This window comes from Malus domestica, chromosome 16, assembly GCF_042453785.1.
Source record: "Malus domestica chromosome 16, GDT2T_hap1".
NCBI lineage: Eukaryota > Viridiplantae > Streptophyta > Magnoliopsida > Rosales > Rosaceae > Malus > Malus domestica.
Genome location: NC_091676.1, coordinates 3,444,313 through 3,456,867, shown reverse-complemented (window position 1 = coordinate 3,456,867; position 12,555 = coordinate 3,444,313). Strand labels below are relative to the sequence as shown.

The 12,555-nt window shown below is 38.4% G+C and overlaps 2 protein-coding genes across 2 annotated transcripts; both read left to right on the top strand.

Moving 5' to 3' along the window:
- Window positions 1-479: 479 nt before the first annotated feature.
- Window positions 480-1,088, top strand: LOC103416618 (geranyl diphosphate phosphohydrolase-like). The gene is made up of 2 exons (XM_008354853.4): window positions 480-624; window positions 790-1,088. The coding sequence occupies exons 1-2, from the start codon at window positions 480-482 to the stop codon at window positions 1,086-1,088; spliced, it is 444 nt and encodes a 147-aa protein (XP_008353075.3).
- Window positions 1,089-10,076: 8,988 nt separating this feature from the next.
- On the top strand, window positions 10,077-11,465 carry LOC103402737 (protein MIZU-KUSSEI 1). The gene has a single exon (XM_070815743.1). It carries the CDS (start codon window positions 10,397-10,399, stop codon window positions 11,192-11,194), a length of 798 nt encoding a protein of 265 aa, XP_070671844.1. The 5' UTR covers window positions 10,077-10,396; the 3' UTR covers window positions 11,195-11,465.
- The last annotated feature ends 1,090 nt before the right edge of the window (window positions 11,466-12,555 follow it).

The following is a 12,555-nucleotide window of genomic DNA, read 5'->3' as shown; positions in this document are numbered from 1 at the left end:
TCCTCTCATTTATAAATATATATATTTTTTTTTGTCAAAGTTCCTCTCATATATACACGCAAGTACTTTTTGGGATAAGTACAGTGCAGTAAGATTGAAGTACCTATCTACGTCTTACATCATTTACAACATGGATCTAAGTAAATAACATTGCTATTTTAGTTCACACGTGAGAAATAAGGACATTTTAAAGAATTATTGTTGAGATAGAAATAAATAATACAAATGATAATGGTCAAAAACTCAAAGATAACGGTAACGGTAACGGTCAATTCAAAAGTCATTGTCGAGATAGATAATAATATACAATTGATAATCGCCCGGTGTTTTGAACAAGAAAGTCCATTTTCAAAGTTCAACTTGTTAATTGACCGGAGAGAGTGGTTGAACATGAGCACTCCGTCTATCTATATATAAGGGTTGGCAGTGAGGCTACATCCACCACAAACTATAACACAAACTAAGTTTGAGATCAAAACATGGTTAACGGAACAACACAGGGAGCGGTGCCGAAAGTGGCAGTGGTGGTGAGTTTGTTGAAAGGGAAGACGGTGATGTTGGGGCGCCGCCGTTCCTCTCTTGGCGACTCCACTTTTTCCTTCCCTGGTGGCCACCTCGAATTCGGTAAATACGTGTTGGATAGGGTTTTATTTTCTTTATCTTAGTTTTTCCGTAAATATTTAAGTTACTTAGGCACGCAAAATCAAATATCAAATTACAAACGAACCCTCTAATGGATGTACACCCAAACTGACAAGTCCAAATATTTGTATTTTTGTGTTTGCGTAGGAGAGAGCTTTGGGGAGTGTGCTGCAAGAGAAGTGAAGGAAGAAACTGGGCTGGACATCGAGAAGATAGAGGTGCTGAAGGTCACAAACAACATATTCGAAGACAAAGGCAAGCTGTACCACTACGTAGGGATTTATGTGCGAGCAATGTTGGCAAGTCCAGATCAAGAGCCCGAGAATGTGGAGCCAGACATGTGCGATGGTTGGGGTTGGTATGAGTGGGATAATCTACCCAAACCACTCTTTCGCCCTTTGCAGAATGCGGTGGATTCCGGATTTAATCCTTTTCATGCATTATAAGTACTCTGTCCACAAAATTTGTACCATTAATTTGATTACCTCAATAAAAATGTTTTCTCATGTTTGAGAATTGAGAATGCTGCAGGTTCTAATTAATTTGCATGTGGTGTTGATATTCGTTTCTCTTAAAATAGCATGGTAAATGATAAAATAATTAGCAAAATTTGGAAATAGATCACACACACACGTGTGTGTATATATTAATGAATTGGGACACTAGGTAGTTAACCAAGTCCTTCTATTCTCGAAAGTACTTACATTTTACAGAGAATTTGATTTAGATAAAAAAGATGTGGTTGACCAAACGTAATATTTGCGGCTGTGCCGACGTGTTTAGCCAAGTTTGACTTCTTCCAGAAAGTACGAAGTTCGAACATTCATGGCAATCATAAGCAAATGGAAAAACGAGTGCCGTTGGTATCAGGACCTCATGTTGACGTAGGATGGAAGTTTGTCAACTGCAAACAAATATATGGTAAGTTGAAAAGGTAATGTTAAAGAGATTATGTTTTTGTACCAATTTTATTACTATATGATTTTTTTTAGGGTAAATTACACAGTAGCCTCTCAGGTTTTGAGGTCTATTACAACATCATACAATAACTTTAAAACATTTCACTTTCATACCTCAAGTACTATTTTATTTCAATATAATACATCCGTTAGATTTTCCATCCATTAGTCCGTTAAATGCTGACGTGGCTACCACATTTGTGCCACGTGGCAAACAAAAAATTTTAATTTAAAAAAAAAAACCTAAATCTTCCAAATAAATTATAAAATTAAAAAAAAAAATTAAAACCCATCCATCTCCTCGCAACCCCCCCCCCAAAACAAATCCAGATCCTTTTTCCCCCACCCCACCCCACCCACCTCACAAAAACCTCATTCCTCTTCCTCACCCCCCTCCTCCTCCTCTCTTCTCCCCGAAGAAGAACAAGAAGAAGAAGAAGAAGAAGAAGAAGAGGGAGGAAGAAAAGAAAGAAAAAAAATTTGTCCATAACCCCCCCCCCCCAACCCCAGCGACACATAAGAAGAAGAAGAGGAAGAAGAAGAAGAAGAGGGAGGAAGAAAAGAAAAAAAATAAAAATTTGTCCCCTACCCCCCGCCCAGCAACCCACCTCAGGTCCCCCTCCCGGCCCGACGACCCTCATCCCTCTTCTTCTTTTTCTCCTTCTTCTTTTTCCCCTCCACCCCTCCATCCATCCCCTCCACACCCCACATCCCACCCCACCTCGACCTCCCCCGCAACCCCCCCACCCCACACAGAGCTGTCAGAGGCAATTTTCAAACCCCTAATTTACCAAAAAAAACCATAAATTCGATCAATTTCACATACAATTCATAAACCCAATTCAAACATATGCGCATTTGATAGAGAGAGGAAGAGAGAGAGAGAGAGAGAGAGAGAGAGAGAGAGAGAGAGAGAGAGAGAGAGAGAGAGAGAGAGAGAGAGAGAGAGAGAGAGAGGATGAGGGCTCCCATGATGAAACTGACCCAGTCGCTGAGCACCATCGTGCTCCTGGGTGGAGAAGGCAGGTGGGTCGTCGCGCGCATGGGAGGGGGGAAGGCAGGTGGGTCGTTCTTTGTTTTGGCTTTCTGGAACTCTGATTTTTCTTAGCAAAATGGTGAAGACCAAGAAATTGAAGAAATGGCAGTGCAGCGAAAGCCCCAGTTGGTGATGGGATTCGAAGAGAGGGAAAATGATAAATGGGAGAGAGGGAAGGCAGGTGGGTCGTCGAGGGAAGCAGGCGGTCGTCGGGGGTGGGGGGAAGGGATTTTGTAAATGTGAGTTGAGTTGCAGAGAGATGAGGGGGTGGGATGTGGGGAAGGGGAAGGGGATCTGGGTTCGAGTTTTTGTGGTTTTTTTTTTTTTTAAATAATAGGGTTAATATTATAATATTGTTAATGTATAAAAAATTATTATTATTGCCACGTGGCAGCCACATCAGCACAAATGTGGCAGCCACGTCAGCATTTAACAGACCATTGGATGGAAAATCTAATGGAGGTGTTATTTTGAAATAAAATAGTACATGAGGTATGAAAGTGAAATGTTTTAAAGATGTTGTATGAGGTTGTAATAAACCTCAAACTTAAGGGGTTTCTATGTAATTTACTCTTTTTTTTTAAATACTTATAAGATTTTAAATTACTTTGACTTATCGAGGTAAATTTAAACTTGAATGCAAGAAAATAATACTCTAGCCAAATAATGATTAGATAGACTAATACCGTAACTACACAATGCTTTAATAAGTAATGTGTAAGGCATTTAACAAAAAAAAAAAACACACACACACACAATTTTGGTCTTATTTAAAAATAAATATCAGACCACTCCTATTTTGCTTGCTGTTGTATTTCCATTTCTTTTTTGGTCGTGTCTGTGTTATTTCCTTTTTCATATATATCCCTGGGTCGTATCCTACTCAAGTCCTTGTTTGTTTGGGCCTTAGGCCTTTTGTAGCACAAAGCACCAGCCCCATATCCTACCCTAATTTAGAGGAGTCCTCGTCGTACAAATAAAGCCTCTTTCCTTTCCTAGCGAAGTTCAAATCCGAAACCAAGTTGGATTTAGGTCAAACCCCTACAGTCGCATGATCATCCTTCTCCATACCTTTTTATTTCTTCTTCTCTTGTAAATTTTTCTTTCCCCACCGACTGTAATGTGGAGGTTGGTGAGCCAGTGTTTCCAAGTAACATCGTATGCAATCACATACTCCCCAGGCTGCCAATTAAGTCACTGATGATCCGCTTTAAGTGCGTATGCAAGTCTTGGTTCTCCCACATCCGCAACCCTTCCTTTACGACCGCTCACTGGAACTTTCACTACGACAACAAAAAAAACACTACCCAACCTATTCTTCTATAAATGTAGGCCGCTGGCGCCTGGCGGGGAAGAACTTCTCCTAAAAAATAGATGAACAAAGCATGACTCCAGTACCTGTCACCCCACTTGCAGACATTATTCCATATGCTGGATATGTTGGAAATTAGTTATTATTTTATTATTATTTATGGTTTTTTTGTGGGGATGTGATATCCACATACCATTTTTTACTTCTCTCACACCCTTTTAATTTTCAGCCGTTCGATCGGATGAACTGAAGAAGATCAAACGACAGAAATCAATATTTTCGGCCGTTCGATCGAATGAATTGAAGAATATCAAATGACAGAAATCAATAATGGATATGAGAGAAGTAAAAAGGGGTGTGTGGATAGCACACCCCTTCTTGTGGGCTAAGGATATTAGTGTTTTTTGCCCGTTAAGGATTAAGGTTTTGCTTTAGTTTTCACTATATATAGTAGTGCTTATATTAGTTAATTTCAATAAGTCAATCAAGATATCGCCTCTTCTGTTCATGTAGCCTTCTTGGTAATTCCATTTAATAAAGTTTTCTATTCAGTTAGTTCGTTTGTTTGTTGCGCAATCTAATATTCAATTTGGTATCAGAGTAGATTCGATCCTTTGGGGTTGATCTGTTCTTGGTGGTATCAATTTGTTTTTCAGTCACCGGATATCAGTTTGGTTGTAGTTTGTTTTGTCTTTGTACCTAGATTAGGGTTTTGTCGTTGAAAAAAAAAAAAAAATTGAACTTGTTGTTGCACCAAGCTATCGGAGCCTTAATCTGTTGTTTACTGCTGTATGATCCCATGGTTTCGAACTGCCGCTGCCTCGTTTGCCTGACTGAATCATCCCACCTGCATCATCCTGTCTCGAACCTCGCTTGCTTGAACCACCGCACCACCATCTTCTCGAACCACCTGCATTCATTGTCTTCTACATTCACCACCGCTGCTACTCGACATCCACGAATCCATCACTTGTTTGACGAAGCCCAGACCCGAGAACCACAAACTCGGATCGAGTTCGTCTTCGCCTTGCACTTTGCGCAATCTCGTACTCGCACCATACCTCCAGACCACTTGATCAATGACCTGCACCATCTGCACCGTGGTTGAAGGAAGTCCCTAGGAAGAAAAGAAGAAAGGTTTTTGCGTGATTGAAGGAAGCCCCCAGAATAATTAAAGGCAAAGGTAAGAAAAATGATGGTTGGTTTTGACATGAGGCCCACGTGGGCCTACTGTGTTGAGCCGACTCTGCATTTGTTGATTGAAGCCTACACTCTTGTATTAGAAAGTCTATTATTCTTGCCTACCACGACGATCATTTGAGTGTTTGGACTGGTGATCGCTTGAGTGACGTTGTGTGCATGTTAATAAATTGGAGTGCCTGATGTTTGTTGTTGCTAATGGGGTATGGGAATCCGTTCGTTTAGTGATGGAGAGCATTCATATGCTTTTTATTCATGCTCCTATGTTGAATTTGCTGTTGGAATCTGCTGTTGAGTGATGATTGGTTGATTGGAAATTGCTTTCTAGTTTGCTAGTATTGATTGTTCGCTCGAATTGCTCGCTTGAATTGTTCGTTTGAAGTGCTCGTTGCTCGCTTGTCTTGCCTTATCCGCTTAACGGAACTTGTCTTGTCGTGTCCGCCTAACGGAGCTTGCTTTGTCGTGTTCGCCTAACAGAGCTTGCATCCGCATCTGCTTGTTGGCAAACTCATGATGTGTACCGCCATGAGTTTGACGGGGGATGTTGAAAAATTAGTTATTTTATTATTGTTTATGGTTTTCTTGTGGGCCAAGGATTTAGAGTTTCTTGCCCGTTAAGGATTAAGGTTTTGCTTTAGTTTTCACTATGTATAGCAGTGCTTGTATTAGTTAATTTCAATAAGTCAGTCAAGATGTATCTTTTCAGTTCATGTAGCCTTTTTGGCAATTCCATTTAATAAAGTTTTATATTCAGTTAGTTCGTTTGTTTGTTGCGTATTCTGATATTCAACTGGATACTCTTTCTTTGACGTGAGTATCAACGGCTTGTTCTACTCTTCTTCTGAGGATGCCGTTATATTTAATCTAAGCACTAGAGAGTGTACCAAACTTCCCAGTAATAAAATGAACTTCCAGTACTGCAACAAGCGTGTATAAGGTTATCGAAGTTGTGTATCATTCCAAGCTCGAAGATAGGTTAATGCTAAGTATTTTCACATTGGGCAGGAATCCATCATGCAGGGCAGGCCATTGCACGTTAACCTTGACATTCTATATATTGCCCGTTTGAGAAAAGTGTGTAGTGCCTCCACGGTGCCATGCATGAGAAGAAAAACATTATAGTGGTGTTTGGTGTTGAAGATGAGAAATTCAGAGTGATCCCCTTGCCAGATCGTTGCATTGGATTTCCTAAATTCCTAATTGCTTTACCACAAAGGCAAAGATGAGAAATTCAGAGTGATCCCCTTGCCAGATCGTTGCATTGGATTTCCTAAATTCCTAATTGCTTTACCACAAAGGGCGTAGTTGATGTGAGTGTAAGACATATTCTGAAATCACAACAATAAGACATTAGGATCACAAATAAATCAAATGAATATGAAATACAGATCGACTAATTATATTGAACTTATCTGTAGAATTCGGAAGACATGGTTATGAAGATGAAGCCATTGATGAACTCTAGGTTGTCTTCTCCTTCCAATACTCCAAAATATCCCTCTACTATATGAATAGGTTTTAGTATTCTGAGGAATTCAATAATGTATGGAAGCAGGGACTTAACCTAGTATTTATATACCATGAGGGTTCCTTATTAGCCGGCCTATTAACAGCTAAAAAGGTCAACCCTATCACCTTGGTTGAGTCCTATCATGATGCAATATCTTTGTATTTGAACCTCTAGATGATTCTCCTAGATTAGCTGCAATGATTTAAGACTCCACAATTCTTACCTAACTTGGACTCTTAATTTACTCGAATTGCACATCACTGAATAATCAAGTGATTTGTTCCTCAAGTAAACCAATTGTCACACATTGGAGGATGTGATGTACATGTGGCGGTGTATGGAAATAAGCCGTTTGAACAGGAGAGGTTTAGACATGAGAGGTCATTTGAGTTGTGGATTTTGAAGGAATATGACAACCGTGTGTGGGTTAAGGACACTATTCCCTTAGTGATACGCTACGCTTATGATTATGAAAGGCACATTCATGATAAAAACACCTTTGTACTCCACCAGGATATGACTTCTGTTGGATAACATATCAACGGATATTTCGATTTCTTATTTTTCCTCAAACCCTCCCATATATATGCTTCACAAAAAAATCAGATAGAAGATCGTTTGAAGATGTCTCATGTGCTTCTCCAACAAAATCACTTAAAATGACTTTATAAATAAGCACATAATAGTTGCTCCTTCACGTAAGTGATTCTGATCATCCTATTATCAGTTTTAAACAAGACCTTGGTCTTATATTGTGGATTATGATGAAGTTTGTTTTTGTTTGGTTAACCAGATTACATTTCAAGTTCTTCTTGTGTTATCCTTCTCAATGTAACAGAATGTGTTACTTTTAAGGACAGATTGTTTGGACATCCATATATATATATATATATATTAAACATATAATTTATCATAGATTATGCTAAAAGCATGATGATTTTTTTTTTTTTTTTGGTCTAGCAATAGATTTAGATTATATGCTAAATTAGAGAGCCGACGAGGTTTGAACACACGGCATGATGTAAGAGAACACTCCTCTCCACCACTGTGGTAGAGAGACACTTGCATAGCATGATGACGAGCTAACAAAAATATTAAATATGTAAGTAGTGGTTATATCTAAAATACTAAATCCGTTATTGTTTAACTTCAAGTTGTTGGTGCGGATCATTGTTAGGTTATCCGTGACAATATTTGGTCGGTCAATTTATAAAATTTCTGTGGATTGGTGGCCTTTAGGATGCTGCCCCAGAGTTCAACCAGTTCTGACCTAAATAATAGATAGTCCAACTTCACATGTTCATGGTGTGTGACAAAATTCTAAGTTGGCCTCTTACCTAGGGATCTTCCAAATTAAAACTATTCAACTTAATTAGGTAGTTGTTAATGATGGTAATAAGTAGCCAATCTAGCATGTTTGGCAGAAAGAAGTTTATTGGCTCAATGTGATTAACCATCATGATTGGATAATTAGGCCTAGTGTGAACTAGTATATACTTAAATGTGGACTTCTGTCGAGTTATAGAGAAGGGTATGCTAAGGGGCTCTCTAAAAGTGAAATATTTCATAAATTATTTGTCACCTTATAGTTTAACGTCAATTCTCATGCTAATGGTGTAAAACATTGTGTCAAAAACATGAAATGATAAATAATCCATAAAGATTTCACTTTTAAGAGAATCCTCTTGACATTTCTCAAAGTTTTAACAAAACCTATAAGATGATGCATAAGAGAATCCCCTTATGCATGTTCAATAATGCTCAAAAGAATAATGCTCCTTCAAATTTGAGGATTAACGGAAGGTGATAGATAATCCAAAATTTGAAGATGGCCAAAAAACTAGCAGCTTTTGAATCTAATAAAACTACTGTTTTTGCACAATATTTGCAACTATCAGACCAATCATTTAATCGAACTAGGGATAAACGAAATGTTAATGTTAAAGAGACTAAATTTGTAAATAAATGATGGATCAACACTTAAGTACGTGAATCAATAGAAAATAGAAAATAAGTATGTGAATCAACACTTAAGTAATAATTCAATCTTTAACAATCATATTATTTACTTTACAAAATTTGATTTAAAATTTTGATCTCCCTTGCAGTATCCTAAACTAAAACGAATTCACATGCAAACCATACAAAACAAAGTAAAATAGTAGATAACAAATTGGAACACCAAAGATTACGGTGGCTAATGGTGGCTCCTGGGTCCATGTGCAGCTGTGCAGCCCTGTGCTGTTACATTGTTGCTCGTCGTAGGGACATGAAAGGACTAAAGGGCATGTGGCTTCATTTACCGTTTCCAATGCAAGAGTCAGTCAAGCCTCCCTTTCCATGGCCATGCCACGCACGTACACTCACAAACCCCTAGGGCTGGTTTGATATTTTTGTGCTTTGAAAAAAAACTGTTTTTGCTGTATTGTGAGAATAAGCAGCTGTGAAATAAAGCAGCAGAGTGTTTGGTAAATTTTTTTGTAAAAGTGCTTTTGAAAAAAAAAGGCAGTATTATAGTGTTTGGTAAACTTTTATGTAAAACAGATATAAAAAAAAACCGATTTTTCAAAGCTGGGTTTTGCAGCTTCTTGTTTTTGGCTTTTTTCACCCAAAACTGTGAAAAAAAACTGAAGCTGAAGCTGAATGTTTACCAAACACAAAAACAGCTCCCAGCTTTTTTTTATACCAGCTTTTTTCAGAATCACTTCAGTACCAAATCAGGCCTTATTTCATGGGAACAACTTTTGCACCATAACCTGTTGGATGAATTTTTATTGTCCAAAAAAATAAAAAAAAACCTGTTGGATGAATTTTATTTAATAGAAATGTTATGGAACTTTTTAATAGTGAAACATTTTATAAACCCGTTTTATAAGGTAACAGATAATCTATAGAGATTTTGAAGTTGCCTTAGCATTTCTCTCTATTTATTTGTTATACGAATTTTGAAACTTAAATTCTTCTAACAATAATTAATAAGGTGGTGAGTAAAAATGCACTCGATTTTATGCACAATGTAGGCGTTGCAGGGCATTTGCAGTTTAACACTTGTGTAGAAACCTTTTTATATTTTAATATAACAATATACTTTATATATCTAAGTGCTAAATTAAGATTTGCATGTGACAAGTAATGATAATATTTCATAAGAATTGTGCAAATTTGATTGTCAAATATAGGTTTAAGATAGCTTAAGCTTGATTCTTATGACACTAATTTATAGGAATCAAACTCATATAATTCATAAATCACACTTAAAAACTGAAAATTTTCACTTAAAACTCAAATTTTACGCTATATTCTGTTAATTTGATATCAAACTTTAAATTTGAGGACAACTCAAAGAATTAGCACAAGGCTTTGTCTCCTCTGCTTCCCCCATCAAATTAAATCAATCATCTTTTCATCAATTGTCCATTTCCATCCCTCTCCAAATTCACTTTTCACCTGTTCTTCTCTCTCTCTCTCTCTCTCTCTCTCTCTCTCTCTCATGTTTCCTTCTAGTAACAGTAGGTAGGGTCTGCTCACCTTCTTTTTGTCAGGATTTTCTAAAGTTAGCCGAAGATCATGACAAAAGGCGTTACGAGCAAACAATAAAAACACACACAACACAACCAAAATCTTCCATCTTTTTTACTCCTCCTCTTCTCTCCCATCACTCCCTCTGAGTTCTGAGTCAAACCAACCAAATTTATCAGTGTTCCCCTGTTTCTCTACTCTCTTCCAAAACTTCCCAGATGAGGACAATCATGGCAGCAAAGACCCCTCACGACTCATCTTTCTCTTTCTCCAGGAGGTACTTCCACTGGAAAAAGAAATCCGAGGACGAGGTGGACGACGACCAGGGAATACTAAACTTAAGCTACTCACATTTCTCCGAGAAATCATCGGAGAAAGATGATCACGAGGAGCTCAGAATCCCAGTCGTCCATGCAGAAGTTGCAGTAATCCCACCAAAGAAACACTCTTTAATGTCAGTCTCTAAGCTCCGCTCAGCTCTCACGGTGTTTGGGAAAAGCCACCGCTCTCAGCGCCCCGTCCTCGGCCGCAGAGTGATGGGCACTCTGTTCGGCTACCGCCGCGGACATGTTCATTTGGCATTTCAAGACGAACCCAAGTCGCCCCCTGCCTTCCTGATCGAGCTGGCGACGCCGACGAGCGTTCTGGTGCGAGAAATGGCATCTGGGTTGGTGCGGGTCGCGCTGGAGACGGAGAAGAAAGCGGAGAAGAAGGGTTTGAAGTTGCTGGAGGAGCCGCTGTGGAGGACTTACTGCAACGGGAAGAAATGCGGCTTTGCTATGAAGCGGGAGTGCGGCGGTGAGGAGTGGAAGGTGCTGAAAGCTCTGGAGGCGATTTCAATGGGGGCGGGAGTTCTGCCGGCGAGTGACGACGGCGTTGGGGCGGAGGGGGAGCTCATGTACATGAGAGCAAAGTTTGAGAGGGTTGCGGGGTCCAAGGACTCTGAGGCATTTTACATGATGAACCCTGATGGCTCTGGAGGTCCTGAGCTTAGCATTTATCTGCTTAGAGTTTAGCTTAAATAATTAGGCTTGATTAATCCATATTCTCCTTAATTATGTGATTGAGTCATGAAAATTTGGAGGTTGGGTGGTTTTTCTCCATATATCTCTCTTTTTTGTTCAAATTTTGGAGCTAATTAAGAATGTGGGTTTTTATGCTTCAAAATTTTAGGTAGTGTGGGTTTTTGTGTATAGATGTTTTTTCCTCGTATTTCAGCTGGGATGTTGGAAAACGAGATGCCTTATTACTTATGAAAAAGAAGGTCGTGGTGGTTCGAGTTTGAAACTTTTTATTCTCCAAAATCCAAAACCAACTCATAGTCTTTGACAATTTCTTCTAGACAAAATTCATCTAAATTACGAGGCAAAAACTCGAATTCGGGTCGAGTTGAAAGCACGCTAGCCTATTTGATTAAGTTTAAACGTGCTATAATTTGAGTGTTAAAATATTTTGACGATTGGATCATGTTAACGTTGGAAATTTCATTGCAAAGTTGCAAGTTCATTACCACTGTGTAGTCTATTTGTTATGTGAAAGCTCTCTCAATGTAAAGTGATACAAGGGAAAGAGACTTTTGCCGTTTTGGGATGTTTATGCAGCTATATGGGAAGATGACTTTCAAAAAAGTGTCGAGCTTTACTTTTTACCTCTTTGATAGCGCATGAGGGAGAGATCAGATGATCACGGGATCTTTTTGTAATTATATGAATGGAAAGTTTTCCTTTGCAGTTCGTATCATGAAACAATCATGGGATTTTGAAGGAAAAAAATTAGTGTTGTGATTTAATTTTCACTCGAATTATGCGCATACTTGGTTTCTTTTTATGCACTTTTTCTCTTTATTAGTCTATTAATTCTTTGTTTTATTCAATCATTCGGCTAGAAAAGAAAAAAAATGAAAGAATGAGGTAAGTACAAAAATGATGTAGAACAAATGAGCAAATGGATTGAAGACGAAATAGAGCGAATGAAAACAAAGAGATGTAGCAGAGATTTCAAGATGTAGCGTTCGAACTCCAGTTTAGACTTATGACACACTTTTGGAAAGAGAATGATAGCCTGATTCAAACGCACCACTTTGCTGTGAAGTACAAGGAATTTTAGTCATTCGATGCAATTTAGGCTTCCAAAAACGCATTTAAATTCTGCAATAAAAATTGGACTTTTCGTTTCACGAATGATTATTGTTGTTGTTTGTTTCAAAGACTCTTGAGCCTTTTCAAGGCTGAGTTCATGTCTGTATAAGCGTTGGCTCCCAATGTAAACGACAACTTTCAAATTTCAATCAATAATCAAACTTTTGGGATTTCTCTCAAATTCTATGGACTCAAAAACTTGTTCTCCAATGACTTATGCTTATAATCCTTGTTAGCTT

What these genes read in the sequence shown, in the direction of transcription:
- LOC103416618 (XM_008354853.4), top strand. Translation starts at nt 480, where the DNA reads ATGGTTAACGGAACAACACAGGGAGCGGTGCCGAAAGTGGCAGTGGTG. An exon ending in TGGTGGCCACCTCGAATTCG is followed by an intron (nt 625 to 789) that starts GTAAATACGTGT and finishes GTGTTTGCGTAG; the next exon opens with GAGAGAGCTTTGGGGAGTGT.
- LOC103402737 (XM_070815743.1), top strand. Translation starts at nt 10,397, where the DNA reads ATGAGGACAATCATGGCAGCAAAGACCCCTCACGACTCATCTTTCTCT.